Source organism: Sander vitreus, chromosome 9 (assembly GCF_031162955.1).
Source record: "Sander vitreus isolate 19-12246 chromosome 9, sanVit1, whole genome shotgun sequence".
NCBI lineage: Eukaryota > Metazoa > Chordata > Actinopteri > Perciformes > Percidae > Sander > Sander vitreus.
Window position 1 is genome coordinate 9,020,492 of NC_135863.1, and position 18,644 is coordinate 9,039,135.

The 18,644-nt window shown below is 38.8% G+C and overlaps 3 protein-coding genes across 4 annotated transcripts in view; 1 reads left to right on the top strand and 2 right to left on the bottom strand.

The window, feature by feature from the left end:
• arpc5b (actin related protein 2/3 complex, subunit 5B) overlaps nt 1–18,644 on the bottom strand; it is a 174,358-nt gene that overhangs the window by 100,079 nt on the left and 55,635 nt on the right. The window lies entirely within an intron of this gene.
• Nucleotides 14–7,885, bottom strand: prg4b (proteoglycan 4b). Its single transcript, XM_078258585.1, has 13 exons — nt 7,805–7,885; nt 7,434–7,550; nt 7,131–7,253; nt 6,410–6,466; nt 5,739–5,798; nt 5,353–5,631; nt 3,837–4,664; nt 3,217–3,303; nt 2,118–2,254; nt 1,757–1,913; nt 1,517–1,624; nt 962–1,090; nt 14–129 (listed from the first exon to the last, which is right to left on the bottom strand). The coding sequence occupies exons 1-13, from the start codon at nt 7,869–7,871 to the stop codon at nt 20–22; spliced, it is 2,259 nt and encodes a 752-aa protein (XP_078114711.1). The 5' UTR covers nt 7,872–7,885; the 3' UTR covers nt 14–19.
• The window catches only part of fcho1 (FCH and mu domain containing endocytic adaptor 1), a 58,127-nt gene continuing 54,828 nt past the window's right edge, over nt 15,346–18,644 (top strand). Inside the window, exon 1 of one of the 2 annotated variants that reach the window (XM_078258586.1) lies at nt 15,346–15,454. The gene's annotated coding sequence lies outside the window, so the exon portion shown is untranslated. The remainder of the gene's footprint in view (nt 15,455–18,644) is intronic. The other variant, XM_078258587.1, reaches the window with a different exon arrangement.

Consider the following 18,644-nt stretch of genomic DNA (forward strand, 5'->3'; position numbering starts at 1 on the left):
ATGAGACCACTTTCTTTCATCAGACTGTCTTTTGGCATTTGAAAAAGTTGTTGCTCTCAGGTGACGCGTTGGCTGCAGGAGTAGCAATGACAGGATGTTTACTATCCAGCCTCACATTGTAGGATTTGGCTGCAAAAGAAACAGAATGGTTGCTTAAGCATTTTAATTAATACATGGTATTCAGGATGTACTTTTTATCCATGTTAATGCCAGTTTCCATTTTAGTGAACATGAAAAGTGGCATACAACAGAATCTCTTGCATCTGCCAACGGTCCTGACCTCAGAGTTTTCAGGACCTTAACTTGGACAGCTTTTGGCTACAAGGACATGAATCTGAAAAGCTGTAATGTTTCTTGAATGACAAACAACTAGACACTAAATGCCTCCTGATGATTAAACTGAGTGAAATCGTTTACTCAGAAGGGGAATCACAGTATTCTTCAAACTGTAGCTATAATAATTAAAATGGAATCTATTACTGTGGTTACTCTGTTTAAGCCATAGGTGAATGGACACCACCCTTAATGACCTTAACATCTGCCTAATACCCCACCACACCCTGACACACATGGTCCTCATTAGGCATGTCAGACATGATGTGAATGAAGCTAACAAGTCTTAGTGCAGACAATTGAAGGGTGTTCTTTTGAAGATTAGCAATTAAATATTGTAAAGGAAGACATCTTTATAGACCAGTTTTACTTTTTATTTCAGTAACCAAGAATTGTGGGGCGCTAATCCAAAATAAGGCAAGGAGTTGTTGTTTTTTTTCTTCTTTAATGACTACATTTGGGTCTTGATGTGCAGAAGATAGAGCTTGAAAACTTTATTTTCCAACAAATTTCTTTAGTATTAGACTGATTTTAAAGAAAAAAAATCTTAAAATAAAACTAAATCCACTCCCAAAATCTGTTCAAAAGAGAGATATGACTAGAGCACAGGTGTGTATGGATGACTTACATCTTGAGAAGACGTAGTATTTGTATCCCTCTGGCTCTCTGTTGCTCGGGATGGACACAGCAGCTGTGATGGTGGAGGGGAAACCTCTCCAAGATGTCCTGATGTTGACAGCTGCCCCTAGAAGAGACACTGGAAACAAAAGAGTAAAATGAGGGAATTCACATAATGGTTATTTATGTAATATTTTTGACATTATTTTGTTAAATATCACAACCCTTAACAGTTACAGTCCCAATAACTGTACACAGGCAACTTATTTCCCATTGTCAGTTATTTACAAGTTGAACCTCAATGCCCCTTTCACCTCCACAAAAGCATGAGTCACGTTTTCAGAGAACTGCATGTGTTGTAACTCAAATAAAATACGTTTATGTAAGTTCAAGTAAATCTGTTAAAATGCTCAGCAAACACCCAGTACACTCATTATGGTTACATTTACACAGGACCACACAAATTAGGAAAATAAAATGCAATCCATGTCATTGTTGAGATGAATCTATGTAATACAGGTTAAAATAGTTCTTGTCCTGTATGGATTTTTAATTATTGGATTACCTGCTTGTCGAGCCATTCGGTTGTGGGCTGTGTAAACGGCATTCTGGACTTTCCTGCCACATGTTGGACTGGTGCCAAACTGGTAGGAATATTTCTGAACAAATCCCCCTGGAAGAATCAGTCAAGAACATATGCATGATAAACACAGTATTTAAATACTTTTATACTGTGGAAAAAATACATTAAGACAAATGCAATAAAGAAAATAATTAGCTTGACTCTGTAACAGCAGTTTATCACCTCTCTTGAAGAAGTAAACTGACTCTCTCCTCCTACGGTACTGAGGCACAGACAGAGCAGCTGTGATGTGGCCCCGAAGCCCATCAAAGCCCGTATCAATGACCTTTGGATAGTTAGGGTCCAACACATCATTTTCAAATCTCCAGTATTGGGATCCCTGCAAAGATCACAACCCAAAACATTAAAACCTTAGAAAATAAGGAGGGCTCAAGAGGGAATGTGGCATCAAAGAAGAGCCACGACTGTGTATTTAACAGCAGAAATGCACCCTGATATAGTCCGATGGGTCTCCGTAATAAAATCCCTCTAATTTAGATTTGTCGAATGCACTCATTGGTTTGGATGAGATGAGTAAATGTACCCTGAAAATGTATGTTTTGCCTTGGCAGTTGCAGCGGGTGAACACAGTGTCAATGGGGGAAGGGACGCCCCACACTTGTGTGATGCCGCGAGCCGGACCAGGCACCATGTGTCTGTCCAGAATCCAGAAGTAGTGTCCTAAAAAACAATAACATTTCTACATTAGTGTGGTCCAATCACTTAAAGGATTACCATCAGAGTAACTTCAAAGTTTGTTGTATATTTTAATTTGTGTGAATTATGTATTATATTGTCATGGTGATATACATTGTTTGTTTAGATTTTTAGATAACTCAGGTCATTATTTTTTGTAGTTTTCATACTCTTGCAGTGGTGGAAGAAGTATTCAAATAATTTACTTAAAAGTACCAATACAACAATGTAAGGCTACTCCATCATAGGTAAAAGTCCTGCATTCAAAATTGTAAAAGTACAGAAGTGTTATCAGCTTAATGTACTTAAAGTATCAAAAGTAAAAGTACTCTTGATGTAAAACAATGGTCCTTGTGATATTATTATTTATTAAATTACTGATACATCAACATGTATGTAGCATTTCACTGTTTTAGCTGGTCCAGGTGCAGCTAGTTTCAACTATTTTTTGTATAGACTTTAAATACTTTAGTCCAGTGGTATCCAACCTAGGGGCCGGGCCCCCAAGAAAGGATCACAAGGTAAATCTGAGGGGTTGTGAGATAATTAATTGGATAGATTTTTTTATTTTATCTCTTCACACTGTTTAAATGGAAATCACTTTTTGATGGAACCCCTAACAACTCGTACACAATGTATTGTATTTTAAAAACTCATAGTTTTCTTTTAATGTAAAATCTTTATTTCAAAAGTAACTAACTATACTTGTCAGATAAATGTAGTGAAGAAAAAATAAAGTGCCAAATTTCCCTATGAAATGTGGTGACGTAGATGTATAGAGTATCATAAAAAAAACAATGGAAAACATCCTCACACCTCAAAACGGTTGTTATGTTGAGTTCTTGAGAAAATATACTTTCCATCACTGCTTTCTTGTATGTTAATTAACTGGTATTTGGCTTAATGTGTGTTACCATTCTTGGATCAGCTGCCTGGCTGGCACTAACCTCTGAAAACCACGATTGTGCCGTTCCTCAGCGTAGTGACTGCACTGACCGGCCGCCCACTACACAGATTTGTATCGTTGCTGTCATCTGAGAAAAAAAAAGACATTTTGTGAGGAAAAACCAACTGTTTGGATAAACAAGCAATGAGACAAAGAAACCATGCAATCACAGACTGAGTTACTGGGTGTTATATGTACTGTTGTGCTCCAGGAGCTTTAAGGACTTGTTTCCATTCTTTTAAGTATTTGAGCTTTATTTCAATTTTAAAGGAGTGTTTAATTTATTTAGAGTGGGAAAACAGCCACTATTGTCATTTAATATATTGTAGCTACGCTTTGAAGGAAGCTCTGTTCACCCAGAGTCATAATGAAAAAACAACCAAGCTCATAGGCAGGCTGAGAGCAATAATAAATATGTCCCAGAAACTAGAGGCCTCCATTTTTGCAATAGTGTTAGACTCACGTAAAATAAATTAGATATCAGCAGAGACTACGGGAATGGAATTTTGATACTCGCACTGCAATTTTCCATTTCAGAGTCACAGAATTAATCCTTCAGGCTATTTGTTTTCACTGGATGTTGTGTTGAGAATCCAGACCAATGGTAATAACATTTCTTACCTGCTTGGTAGTTTCCGGAATTATCTATGTTGAGAGTTTGTGCAGTGTCCAGAGGCTTAGTCTCAGGTTTGGAGCTGGGTTTAGCCAGGGTAGGTTTAGCCGGAGTTGGTTTAACTGGCAATGGGTTGTATGGGTCAGGTTTGTCCTGGGGTTTTAAGGTGGCTTCAGGTGTTGTGGGTTTGGTTGGGTCTGGAGTGACATTTAGTGGTTTAGTGGTTACTCCTGCTGTAACTTCATCTGTCATGTCATCCTGCACTGCTTCTGTGGATGAGGGAATTTGGGTCATCGGGGCTTCAAGCTCTGGCAAGTCCCCGGACCCTGCAGGAGAAACACTGGTGGAAAGATCTTCAAGGTGTGCCAGAGAAGATGGAGGGCCTATTGTGACGCTGTCTGTGTTTTTTCCAATATCATCTGGCCCGGCGTTTAAAGTGGTTGCCTCTGGGTTGAGTGTCAGGTCCAGCGTTGAGGCAGAGATGGTGGTGACCTGAGAGTTTTCCAGGACTGTAAAAGGGCCCTGTGTGGCTCTTGGGGATACTGGGGCCACAGGTGTGTAGGAGGCTGTGTTGAAGGGTATGGTTGTAACAGCTGGCTCATCAGAGGAGGCTACTGTCGGATCATGTGGAAGAATGTCATCATCGGGAAAAATGTCACTTTCAGGCTGTACCTTTGCCTGCCCCGCTGTCTGGAGCTCTGGGGTGTCGGCTGTAGGAGAATACTCAGTTTGGGGTCCTGAGGTTGGACTAGGCTGGCGGGAGACATGATCAGCTGCTGTTGTGGGCTGAGGGAGAGTTGTTCCTGTCTCGGATGAGATGGTAGGATCACTGGCATCTGGAGGAGGACAAACATGATTATGAATTCAACGGTAGTAAGAAGCATGTTAATGAATTATTGAATTAATGACAGCTGTACAGGTGGCAAAGTAAAGGAAAAATGTGAAAAAATTAGTAGATAAACATACATGTAACAAATACATATGGAGAATAATTCAAAATGCAATTATTTAAACCTGTCGTAAAACATCACTGTACAGTGGAAATATGAATTGCTCAAATCAAAGACAAGTATAAGACATTAGCCACTAGAAAACCTTCTAGTGGCTAATGTGGCTATTTAAAAAAAAACAAAGTTTAGTTAGAATAGGAGTAGTGAGAGGAAGAAAAGGGATTTCTTTTAAACAATGATTTTAATAAAGAATTAAGGTATTTTAATGTAGTATGGCCTTTGTAGTCACTAGAATTGGAGACCTATAGGAGATTTTGGATCGAGATGTAAGACAGCGCTCTCTGCCACCATCATCAAAACATGAGGGAATGAGGGGAATATCTTTTTTGGAATAATGGTGTTTATCTTCCTGTATAGTTAATAGTAATAGTATTTGAGAATATATGCAGAGGAGCTTTGAAGTTATTCTGGCAGTTTGTGGTTTAACACTATTTTACTTGGGTTCTTTGTGTTTTTCCCTTAATTTGCCACCCATCTATTTGTGCCTGCCAGGTAATCCCTGGACATCACATACCTGTGTTCTCAGTGGGGGCTTCCTCGATGATGGGGTAAAGGGTGGAGGGGCTGTCATCGGCCTGTGTTGTTTCGATATCTGAGAGAGTCGTTTGTTTCTGAGAGAAGACTGTAAATGACTCTGTACTGAACTCCAGAGTGTCTGGACTTTGGGTGGGTTCAGTAGAAATTTGATCCGGTAGGTCAGCTGTAGACGATAAATAGCCGCTAGTGCTTGCCTCCGGGTCCTCCACTTTATTGTTGGAAAACTCATCATTGGGAAAAATCTGGCTGTACATATCTAGAGGAAAAGTGAGAAAAGGTGCACACCTGGTTGTCACACTCGTGAAACTTTACTGGGGGAAAAACGTTTAGCTAGATTTATTATCCATGCACATCATTGCTCACCATCACTGGGATCATCTTGTGGATATGATGTTGGACTGACCAGTGGAATCAAATGGTCATCTGTGAGCAAATAAGGCAAAGTCAAATATAAATGTTAAGAATTTCTTTTGTTAATTTTGTTATTAATACTATCTCTATTTTTATGGCATTTGTTTTCTGAGCATGTACATCACTGATTCTGAATGTCTTGACATTCCAGACGGAAATGTCACGACATGTCTTCCTCCTGAGAGAGAAGTAACACGGATGCAAGAGAATCTCCACCCACAAAACTATTCCAAGCCAACTAGTGAATTAAAACACCCAAGAAAATGTTCTGTCATCCTTTCTTGGCTTCATTTTGTGCTTTCCTCTCTTGTGACTGAGCCTGTGCCCGTAACCCTCCTACACACTCAGGCAACACTGCTTCCTTGTGTTTCTTTTGGCCAGTGGGTCTTGTGCTTTTGGCTTGGCCCCCAAAGCAAACCACAGCAGCAGAGCCACAGTGTGACAGTCACCCGTAAACATATTCCTGCCGTCTTCCTGACATATGCCTTATTAAATCCACTGAGTTCAGCTCATGATGATCATTTAGGTAATGCGCATTAGTTTCTGTCATTGGAGTAGCAGTTATTCAAGATGTGAAATAAAGATTTGGAGCTTTCTTGAGTATATTTCAAAAGCATAGTCACCTGCATTGTTTTCCTCGCTGAATGTAGAAGGCTCTGTTCCTTCATTCAGAGTCAGCTCTGTGGAAATATTCACGAATAAAGGTTTGAGAGTTAACCCTGTAAAAAACAGTTTGCCTTAAATCCTAAATTACTCAAAATGTGGAGAGAAATCAACCTAATTGTCAATTTAAATATACCTTTTGGTTTGTTATCATTTACATTATTGCATGAATTAGTCTTCACTGGTGCTGTTGCAAAGGCGGCTCCATTGATTTCTTCTGTGGTAATTAACCGAGACAGAAAATATTGTCAAATTTAACCCAATGCATTTGTGCAGATTACTGCATGCATTGCATGCTACTCCGCATGCTGGTGGACATGCCATGTCAGATTAATCCTGGCTTCACTTCACCACTCATGCACAAATACTAATCTGAAATGATAATTGTTGCATGACAGTGCAACAGAGAAAGGTGAGGGCTGACTTTAACATGCAGTCATGCTGTCACACGACCATCACTGTATTTGCTGATCATGTATAACCATCATGACCACCAAATATCCAAAGAAGACTCCTAAGATGTGTGACCACTTTAAAGTTAATCAGGACAGCAAATATCATGGTAATGTTACTGAGTGTGAAACTGTGAATGACATCTGTCGAGGTTAACATGCAGAAAAACACATATACAAATACAATACAAATAACACAATCACGCTGACTTTGTTGGACCAGGCTTACCTTCTGCATCACAGTGCATCTTGTGATCTGAACAACACTGTTCGTACTTAGCGCAGTCAGAGTCACAGCTACACAGCCGGCCTCTTTTGAAGCCTTCTCCACACCGTCCTTTACATGAGTTTTCTGTTGCACACAAACACATCAGACTCGTACAATAAGACTACACAGGGATATACATAATTATTTTGTTATTCATATGGAACATTCAGGCAGTATATGAATGGTAGCTCTCTTCATGGATGGGGATTAGGAAAATTTGTAATAAATTGACATAAAAACGTTTGATGATTATAAAACTCTCACTTGTGGTGCATTGGGATTCAAAGTCTTTGCAGCACTCTCCATAAGTCAGGCAGCTATAATCACACTGGCACATGTAACCCCTGTAGTACTCAGCACCACATCGACCTTTACAGCTCGCTGTTTATGAGAAAGAGCACATGGAAACAAAAAAGTGTCAGAGAGAGACATAATGGCATCTGTGCTTTTACATTTTGCATTATCTTCTGTCCCAAAACATTGTCTACTTGAGGACATAGTGTGTAAATAATACCACTGTACCAGAAATTGATTTCTGAAGTAGTGACAAATACAGAGACATACCTCTCGTATTAATTATTAACAGAGTAAACATGAATGAGTACAAGAACAGAAAACACACACATAATACTTACTTTGAGCAGCACTAAATGTGAAGACACACGCCAGCAAAACAACAGCACAAAGTACAGTGGAAGACATCCTTCTGTAAATTTGAAACTAAGCATGAGACACACAAAAATAAATAAATCAGAGGGCATTCATGATAAGGACTGAAAATCCTAAGAGAGAAAAGAGGAAATAAAAGGTAACCTACCTTGTCTGAGCCTCTGTCAGAATCCTGTTGAAGGTTTGCCTCGGCTGCTTTTAAAAGGCTGAGCGAGACCAGCTGACTTCCTGTTAATTGGTGGATCCGGTCTAATTAAAAGTGTGATGATCTCACAGGCTGTAGGGAGGATCCTCCAGTCCAGACCAGACCAGACCTGACCATAGGTCCAGACATCATGATTCCCCACAAACAGCTGGAAGCACATCAACACACATCTGTGCCAGACAGACGGCTGACTTCACATACTTCTGAGCAACAGAAAAACAAAATTGGTTGACTTGCTATTCAGTCACAAAATGAGTGAAGTCAAATCAGTACCACATGGACAGTCGTGTAATTTCTTTCACTTCAACGGTCAGCAGGTTGTTTTATTGTTCACTCTTTGAGAGAAAAAGGGTGCAAAAAGAAAGATGATGAAGAATGATTTTCTACACTATAAAAATACAAAATTACAAGTAAAAGTATTTTTTAGTACAAATAATCTTGAACTGTTCTGCCTTTCCCTTGGTTTTTCCCCGGGTTTATTTAATTGTTAGCGTCCTTTGCCCCGTAGACACGATAGGGACGTAACACATAAAAAATAGTAAAAAGTACATATTATCAGCAAAATGTACTTTAAGTATCAACAGAAAAAGAATTCATTAGGCAGAATAAGCCCCGTCAGTTTTACTGTATATTATCATATTATTGATGCATGAACATGACAGCAGTACTTTTATGTAAGAGCTAATAAAGTGGAGCTAATTCCTACTGCTTTATATACTTTTGATCAGATTAATCAATAATAATGCATATCTTATAAACTGATCATATCTGTTTTGTATGTAAAAAATATATGTCTGAAAAGTATCACTGTTAAATGAATGTAGTGGAGTAAATGAAATGTGTCAGACTAGAAGCTTAAAGTAGCATAAAAAGGAAATACTCAAGTACAAGTACTTCAAGATTGTACTTAAGCACAGTACTTGAATAAATGCACTTACTGTAGTTACTTTTTACTGCTGAGAGGGGCGTTGTATGTGGGCTATTGACTGTAACTATATTTTAGGTTTCTGTCATGAACAAATATTTTCTGTTATGGTATTTAGTCAATGAGTTTACGTGCACTTAAGTAACCTGGTTACTGTTGGCTATATGCACTAACCCTTCAGTACAGTATGACCTTATGGCAACCTGTTTATCGACCCTGTTTGTTCCTGAATATATTCACCACTACAGCAATTACAGTTATTATGTGAGTTTTAGTGTGGCACAGGCCTGTTTTATTCTGTTTAAAGAATATGGAGGTATCTGTCTGTCTGTCTGTCTGTCTGTCTGTCTGTATGTCTGTCTGTCTAGTACTTTACAGTATTTCTACAAGATTTTTTCACATATAGATTAACTACATTTAGCTGTGATTTGTTCTAAAGTTGACAGAATTACTGTAGGGCTTGTTTCATTATAGGGGGACAAAAGGCAGGATTCCTTTTTACTATACAAGACTGAACACTGTGTTTATGTACTTTTATAATTTAGGGCTGGTCTGCACTGTGGGCATTTTGTGGTTGGAAGTGCTGATGGACCATATCACGCCTGTGGTATTTTCCTATTGTGTCATGGTCCAATTAGAGGAAAAGCGCTCATTAGTGCACTTGTGTCAATGCAATAATGATAACAGGATCTGGTTGAAATGACTGGGACTACCAAACAGTCAGGTAAACACAAGCACTCAAGGGTCAACAACTCCCCCACTACAGCACCATGAAAAGAGGAAGTATCAAGCCCTTGGTATTTTAAATTGAAAAACACTGACCAAGAGATACATGCCACACTGAGAAGTTGACTGGGTCATGTTGAAAGTTTAGTCAATAGAGTAGAGTCAGTGCGCCCCCTTGTGTTTACAAGGTTGTCTGAGTTTGATGTCTAAAAGCTCAAGAGAAAAGAGTTTCTGCACACAGTCTCTTTGCAAAACCTTTAACTGGCAAGCTTTGGTCCCAATTTGACAATTAAAAGTTTTGCAATTTGGAAACTTTCTTCTTTTTCTATACTATTGTCTCTTTGGCCTCCTGCTCCTAGGCCCTTAAGTGTGTGCAGAAACTGCTGTCTAGTTCAGACAATTTAGAAAGTAAACCTGCTGTGATGTTCCCCAGCGCATGACATGGCAGGCTTAAGATAAGAGAAACCAACTTATGGTCCATCTGGATAGAGAGTGAATGAAGTGTGCTCCCTAATTACAACTTCCCAAATGAGCGAGGGGTGAAGCTCCAATGTAAAATGTGTGTAAAACGTTCAATTGTAGTCATGCATCTTGTTTTTGTGAATCAGGTGAGATCACAACATTTACTATACTATATAATAATGTTACATTGATTCATTTTATTTAAACAGGGACAATGCACAAGTTAACATTAGCCTTGTATAAGAACAAGGAGAGATGCATTGTACTAGGTTGTAGCACAAGTGCTATTTTCCGCCCATAGTCCCTTGGCAGGTCAGTAACACAATATATAAATATATGTTCTTGCCACTTTCTCTCTTTTCTTGGTGATATTTTATATATATATATATATATATATATATATATATATATATATATATATATATATATATATATATATATATATATATATATATATATATATATGAAAAGGAGTCCTGATGGTTCACAGACATGAGCAGTAAGCAGTATCCCTAATCATGTCCCTGCAGGCCAACAAGCCCACAGAGGGCAGACACCTGACACAGAGGGACAGCCAGCAAAATGCAGTTATATCACTGAGACAAGGCACAAAACCCTTATTACCACAGCTGGATGTACACACTGGATCTCCCGGGGAGATGAGAGGACCCCTGAGGGGAAAGTCAGCTTCTTTTTCTTGATCCAAAACTGTGTATGTGCTTTGTCAGCAGTGAAGGCCATCTTCTGTCTTGGCAGCTTTAATCAGCCAGCCTGCAGGGAGCCGATGAGAGGCAGAAACACACAGACACACAGGAGGAAGGGTGATTCAGAGCATGTGGGTGTACACATTGGGCTCATTCAGTAGATACATTTTGCTCTTACCATCTTCCAAGTTGAATAGAGGCTCAGTAACCTCTGCAAAAATGAACATGCAGAATTTGAGTTCAAAACAGGAAATAACACAACAATCATAGCCTGCTTTCATCAGAGGACAAGCACAGCACTTTGTCTTATGAAACTCTTTTTCAGTTTGATTCCTATTAAATTTTCTATAAATTTGTTCTTAACATGCTTAATTAGACAATCAAAAGAAGGCTCACACAGCTGTGAATTGACCCAGCCGTGTAAGCCCTTCATCTGGCATCTGCGAAATCTAGATGAAATAATGAAAATCGTTGTCACAATAAATTGTTTACAGTGTATTGATGCGATGAATGAAACGTGATCACAAAGGACCTTTAGAGGGAGACAAATGAGAGCGTATCAGCTGGTGTATGAAGCAACACTCCCGCAGGATAAGAATAGGAACACCAACAGGTGACGGGCACTGATGATACATAATTCAACAGCTCATTTGATTTTATTTGGAAGATTTTTTACCATGGATTAAAGGCTCATTCTCCGTTTCATTTGTGTACAAGCAGATGGAAGCGAGGGACACTGCCAACAGGCTGTTTACAGAAAGATAGAGTTTGTATATACCGACCCAGCTTGCATTTCACCCTCCTGTATGTGATCTTACACTTAACATATGGATAAGTAATACTCTAGATAATTTGTTTATGTCTTTTATTAATTCAAACACTCATAGATAACTTAGATGTCTTGCCTTGTGACTTTGTGGAAAAAATGTTGTCTTCCTGGCTGCAGCTCAATGCAAGTCTGAAGGTGGATGTTGATAATCTAATCTAACCATCTCAATTACTTCACAGGAAATGTATTCTTGCTATAACCTTGTGCTATGCTACCTCACTGTCTGGCATTTTCTTCTGCTGCACTCTGTCTTGATTTTAATATTGCATCACATCAAGCATCGACACCTCCAGCAGAGGCCTCTCTCTACTCACGTCTTTGATGTGCAAGAGCACCTGAAACTACATGTGAAGCTGGAAGCAATGAGTAACAGCTGTGCTTGTGTCAGGGCTCTCAGCGCCAAGACCAAGACACCAGTTGCATGTACCCACATAGATAAAAAAAAATGCCCACATTTATACATTTTAAAAGTCCTTAGTCTAAAAAAAACTTAATCTGTAAGTTTTTGCAGAGATATTCAGCACAAACTACTTCATCTAAATCCACTACATGGTTGCTGGTTGAACCAAATACAACAAAATGTCCATACCTTTGCACAAAATCGAGCTACTGTATTTTCCTTTATTATTTATGCCAAATAGCATAAAACACCGCTGATCAGTTTTTGAGGCTTGCCTTTATTATCAACAAGTCTTTATCCAATGTTGATGCTCTTTTACACTACTTGTCGATGCATGGATGCTAAAACAACTTCCACTTGGGGCGACCTCTAGCTCACCCAGTAAGAGTGTGCGCCCCATGTAGGCTGAGGCCTTTGCAGCAGCACAGGTTGAATCTGATCTGCAGCCCTTTGCTGCGTGTCATCCCCCATCTCTCTCCCACCTTTCCTGTCTATCCACTGTCACTCTGAAATAGAAGGGGAAAAAGCCCCAAAAAATAATCTTAAAAAAATAACTTCCAGTTTCCTAATTCTGATTCATAATCAATCTTATTTTTTTCTTTTGTTACAAAGTCATTATGTAAGGGCTCCATGTGTGAAGCACAGCACTGAGAGAGATCTGCAGTAGGGCTTAAGGGATAGAAACAACCTTGTCTTGTGCTGTCTGCTGAGACACCAGTACAGACTCAGCGGTTGATGCCAAGGCGATGACACCCTGCACTGCACCATATGCATGTTACAGGCTTCATTGAAGGACTGATGGAGAAAACTGATTTATTTATCGCTATCTCACTATCAATCAACATGCACCTCACCAGTGCTGCTGCCCTAGCTTCCTCCAGGACTACTGTCAGCATCTTAACCATCTTATCTGATACGGATAAGGAGGTTGGCCTGGAGGTACATATTTCCCTGTCACTCATCCCCTGAAATGTATGCTGTACAAGTATGGACATGCTCTTACTATCCTTCAAGCTGCAATTCTATCATATGCATACATTTGGTGAATTGCAGGTCAAACCCCTTATTTTGCGCTACTACCTTTTTAACATATATGTACTACAAAACTTTAACACACTGTACAGTCAACTGTTTTTAAAAAATGTTTATCTGGTTTTCTATATTTTAGTCTATGTATTCTTACGTACGTCTGTATGATTGTTTTCTTTTTCTGTTGCACTGCAAGTGGCTGGTGAATAGTTTTTTTTTATTTTCTTTATGTATGCAAGTACACATGGAACTATGACAAATAAATTAATCTGAAATCTATTTTGACAGCATTTAAATTACTATATTTCATTTTGTAGGTCCTACTATGACCTGCAAATCACAATATTAATGCTAACTTGGATGTGTGTAAATGACATGCTTCTTTACTGCTTTCTGCTTGTATATGAGTGGTCATTCATACATTTCTTTATAGCCAGCAAGAAGGATGCATTTTTCTTGGCCAGAAATATCGACCACAAATCATTAGTATAAGTACAATTATTCAGACTGAATGTGGCATTATAAAAGAAAGCAATACTGCAGCTATGTTTTATAACTTTTAATGGTGAGGTAGTGAGGTACATTTCTTAGTAAAGCGTGGCTGAAGGACAAGTCTTTCCCAAAGACACAAAACAAACAAGAGATGGTGTTGTGTTTATAAATTACAGCTGTTGTAACTGTATGCAAAAGGTATATGCACGTCTTTCTGTATTGGTGGTAAATAACAGGGTTTATTTAGTGTCCTAAGAGGCCTGACTGCTCAGATATAGAGAAGTCAATATGATAGATGAGCATTGATTGAGAAGAAAGTTTTGTTCCTTATATTCTCCTGACGCTGCCTTTTTAATCCTTAAAACCTCACTTAACCACCAGCAGGTTAGTCATTACAAACACATGATATGCAGACAAACACACACAACGTTATTTTAATTCTAGTGTTAAATTCTCCCAAAGTTTCCAACTATACAAAATATAGTATGCCAGGCTGAATGTGTGGGAAATATACAGAATGATGCACAAGACGTGTAATATTTCTATTTGATGGAATGGTGCAGCCATAAAAAAATATTTTGAATAAGTGTAAAACCTTTTTTTTTAATTTATGTTAGTTTATTTAACAGGGAAAATACGGATAAACATTGTTACATAGGATTGCAACAGATGGCACACGGTTGTCCCTGCTTTGGCTTTTGAATTCAGATCAAAACAACTAAATTGTGGCAGGGTTGGTTCCGTGGGTAGAGCAGGTGCATAGATACTGAGAGGTTTGTGCCTCAACGCAGAGGTCCAGGGTTCAAGTCCAACCTGTGATGATTTCTAGCATATCTTCCCCCTTTCTCACCTAGCTGTCCTGTCAAAAATTAAAGGTGGAAAAGCCCAAAGAAATAATCTTTAACAAAAAAAACTAACAATTTGATAAAGCAGTTTCAGGATAAAAACAACAAAACAGACTGTCTGCATGAAGCCTACATGACTGTGTTTGCATTGACATATAGGTCTTTGAGTAAGTTTAAACGCTCTCAACACCCACATAGGCGTTTTCAGTTAATCTGTCTGATTAAACCTCTTCCCAGGACTGTGTGGGTGAGTATGGACTGTGATTAATTGACATCTTCCAGAGTCTCTTGTTTGCTTTGTTGCACCTATGACAGTACGGTCAGAACAAGTGACACCTTTATCGTTCTTATTGGTAACATTAGATGAAGATTTGTGAAGTTCTGGCCCACCTTCAACAACACTGAGCAGCCTTGAACAACCAGAATAACTGAACACACCTGTGCTGTGTGGATGTTTAATGTGTGTATAGCTATATATGTATGTATGTATGTATGTATGTATGTATGTATGTATGTATGTATGTATGTATGTATGTATGTATGTATGTATGTATGTATGTAGCTATGTATGTATGTAGCTATGTATATATATACATATATATACATATATTACTAAACTTTGCTTACCCTTTGTCTCTTTTCCCAGAAATAAAAGGCATACAGAGGCCACGTCCTTTAGGTCCCTTACATTTCATTTATACGTTCTGTATTTTGTGGGCGTCGTCCTGGAAACAAATACCCAATAGGCTGCTAGTATTCTCGTTAAGATCCGCCTTTTCATGGTTGCTATGTCTACTACGCGTTTCTCTCTGATGGACGGACTGATTAGCCAATCAGCATCGAGCTGGGCGGGCATTTGCGCGCACACTGAAACTGCCTGGTGAAATTTCTACTACTATGATCACACCGCTTAGGGTGCATTCAAGTGTCGGGCTGTGGCTACCGAAAGGACTGGGGATGGAAAATGTACAATAAACGCTATTGGAAAAGTCTATACAGGTAATGCATTATTCCTTGTCTTCTTTTTACCTAATTCTGTTACACTAATATAATTCAGAAATTGGCTCGAAAGACTGAGCTAATGCTAAGCTATTAAAAATATCGAGTTGGTCATGCATGGCTGTGACATTGTTGAAATGAAACTGGCAGCAGTAACGTTAGTAGACACGTTTGTTTGACATATGAACGGAAGGAAATTGAGCTGACATTGGACGAGAAACTTAACGAGAGACAAGTAAATGCATGAGCTTAAAATATAACGTAAATCCAGAATTTAAACTTTAGTAGACCAGTGTTTACTTTCACAAACCAAAATATCTTTCCATAGATGAATTCAGAGTTAGCATCATCTGCCAAGCTGGGATAGTGTTTTATCGGACAGAATTTTGATATTAGTCCTACTGACATGTACATTAATTTGACACTGGCTCCCACTCGGGGGATATTTCTGTCTTCTGATGCTAACTTAGAGTCATTTTTGGAGCTGGATGGGGGATTTTTGGTCTGTCAGTTCTTGTGCGACTAAATAACACTCTTCACGTGAACCTATGACTTGAGCCCTGCCAATACATGATTTCTGAGGCTTCTATCCATACTAATATTTGAGAGTTTAAAAAACCTGCTAATGATGTATTAGACTGGACATTTTACAGTTGACAAAAACTCACCAGTGCTTTCCTGTGGACTGTTTAGAAATGATCTTTTTATATCTTTGGCATTTCTGTACTGCAATGTTTTGTTACTTAATACTGAGCTAAGCTAACCTGAAAGTGGCTAATACCTCATCAAAGTTGCTGATACCTAATTATACCTTGGAAAAGTGAAAACACTGACTTTTCAGCAAGCCTAAAAACTGAATCAGAACCAGTTATGGGTTTACTGCTGGAGATCAAAGATCATGAGTCCCATGATGGGGTTTCTAGGTTAGATGGAGAGAGCTGCTCATGCCTCCAAATATTATGTCCTAGATATCCTATGCCAATTCTTCGAGGTATGGCAGGTATTTGTTTGCCTCTACTGGAGAATAGTACTCACATTTGAGACACCCTGGTCCAGGTCTTGTAAACAACCTCTACTCAGGAGGGATCAGATTAAACAGAGCTTTTGATAAGAAGTTGTTTATCTATCTGGGTTTTTTATATGATGACTCAGTTTTATGCTATCTTGAATTGAAATGTAGTATCTTGCTGTAGTATTTTGAATTGACAACACTGCAGTGGTGCCTTAATAACCGTGCAGTATCATAACGGGCATATCTTTACCAGATAGGCCCCACGCATTCAAATTAACTGAAAGGTCTTTTAATATGACACTTAACAACAACCTAAATTGTTAATGTTTTCAGATATCAGTAATGTTTGTTAACAATGGAGTAAAACATGCTTACATTTTGAAGAACACTCAAAACACAGATATTCAATTACGAATGTGAATATGCCTCAAACCTTTATGGTAAAAATACATATTGGGGGTTTCACTGCAGCCTACTTGTCTACGACCACAATATCCCTTATTTCCTTTCTCTCAGCATTTCCTGTCACTCTCTACTGTATGCTATCAAATGCAGTAGAATGTGATAGAAATCATCTTTGAAAAATACAGATTGTATATCATTTGTCAGCCAGTAGTATGATTCCACTTTGCTTGATTCTACCAATATTTTATTGGGTAAAATATCTTCAAAAGCGAAAAGTAGGAACGATCATTTTGGTGAGTTTAGGGTTTTGAGGTGGGCACACGCTTTATTGCATCACTTTTAGGAGGTGCAAACTGTCCGGTTGCACCAAAGCAACCAGACTGGAATTCCCCTTTTAACTGTCTGATAGACGGTTAATATCCAAACAGTTATAACATTAGCAACAGTATTTGCATCTTCACACTGCAGCACAGCTGTCTTCTTATGCTACAATGGCCTGTATGCCGGTGTTGTTTTTCTCTCTCTGCATGCCTCAATGGCAGGAGTTGAGTTCTCTCTCTGGTGCCTTGTCTTCAACAGGAGATAGACCTTTTCCTTGCTGAACGCTCAGAAAGTGAATCAGGATGAGTGGGATGGAGAGAAGGGTGGGGGGGGAAGCAATATAATTAAAGAAAGAGAAGTGTTCTTGACGATCGATTGTCATTCACTGCCCAAAGGCTGTTTTCTAGTGTCTGTCTGTTGAGGCTCAGTAGTAATGCATATCCAAAGGTATGATTATACTAAGACTACAAGTTAGATCTCAACCTAGAAGAACATTTTGGCTTGAATAAAGATGCTTTGCTCTAATTTTGTAAATTCCATAAGCTTTTTGCTTTATTGATTATGCCTTAATGCTGCTGAGATAAAGAAATGTTTTTTTTACCTACCATAGTTGTGTGGCTCTATAAATGGTAATTTAGTTATGAGTCTCAACAAATATTACATTGATTGCCATAAAATTGTCTTGGAGATTATGTCGCCTGAGTGAGCTCTGGGCTAGATGCGAGCATTCTATGCCAACAATTATGATAAATAAATAAAAAAGTTCAACAGTGTCACAACACTGTGTGACATGTTTACTGGATTCACAGTAGTACAAATTTACATTGATGATAATGTAGATGGGGAGTTGGACAGTCTGTAAAAGCACTTAATGTAATGTAAAGCATGGATATTTTCAGATGCCTGTGTTAACATGTTTTTATTTTGGATGTGCTAAGTGGTGGTCATTTTGAATTTCAAACCCAGGATTTGACAGCCGGTGGACAATTATGCTACGATTCCCTGGTTGTTTTTTTGTTTTTTGTCTTAGTCAAATGGTGAAATGTTTGTTCTGCAAGATAGTGATGCTATCACAGCAAAATTAATAGAAATGCTTTCTGAAACCATACTTACCTGATGACTCCTCTTTCCCTCTCTTTGACCTACAGATCTTTTTTTCATTTTTTTTTTTTTAAAGATGATTTTTTTTGGGGCATTTTTAGGCCTTTATTTTCACAGGACAGGGGGAGAGAGAGGGGGAATGACATGCAGCAAAGGGCCGCAGGTCAGAGTCAGACCCGCGGCCGCTGCGTCGAGGAGTAAACCTCCACATACGTGCACCCGGCGCCTGCTCTACCAACGGAGCCAACCCCGCCAAACGATAGGGATCTTTTTACTACTTACTCCGGCCTCCCTCCTCCCCTATTGGCTGTCCTACAACCCATTATATGGTGCCAATGACAGATATTAATT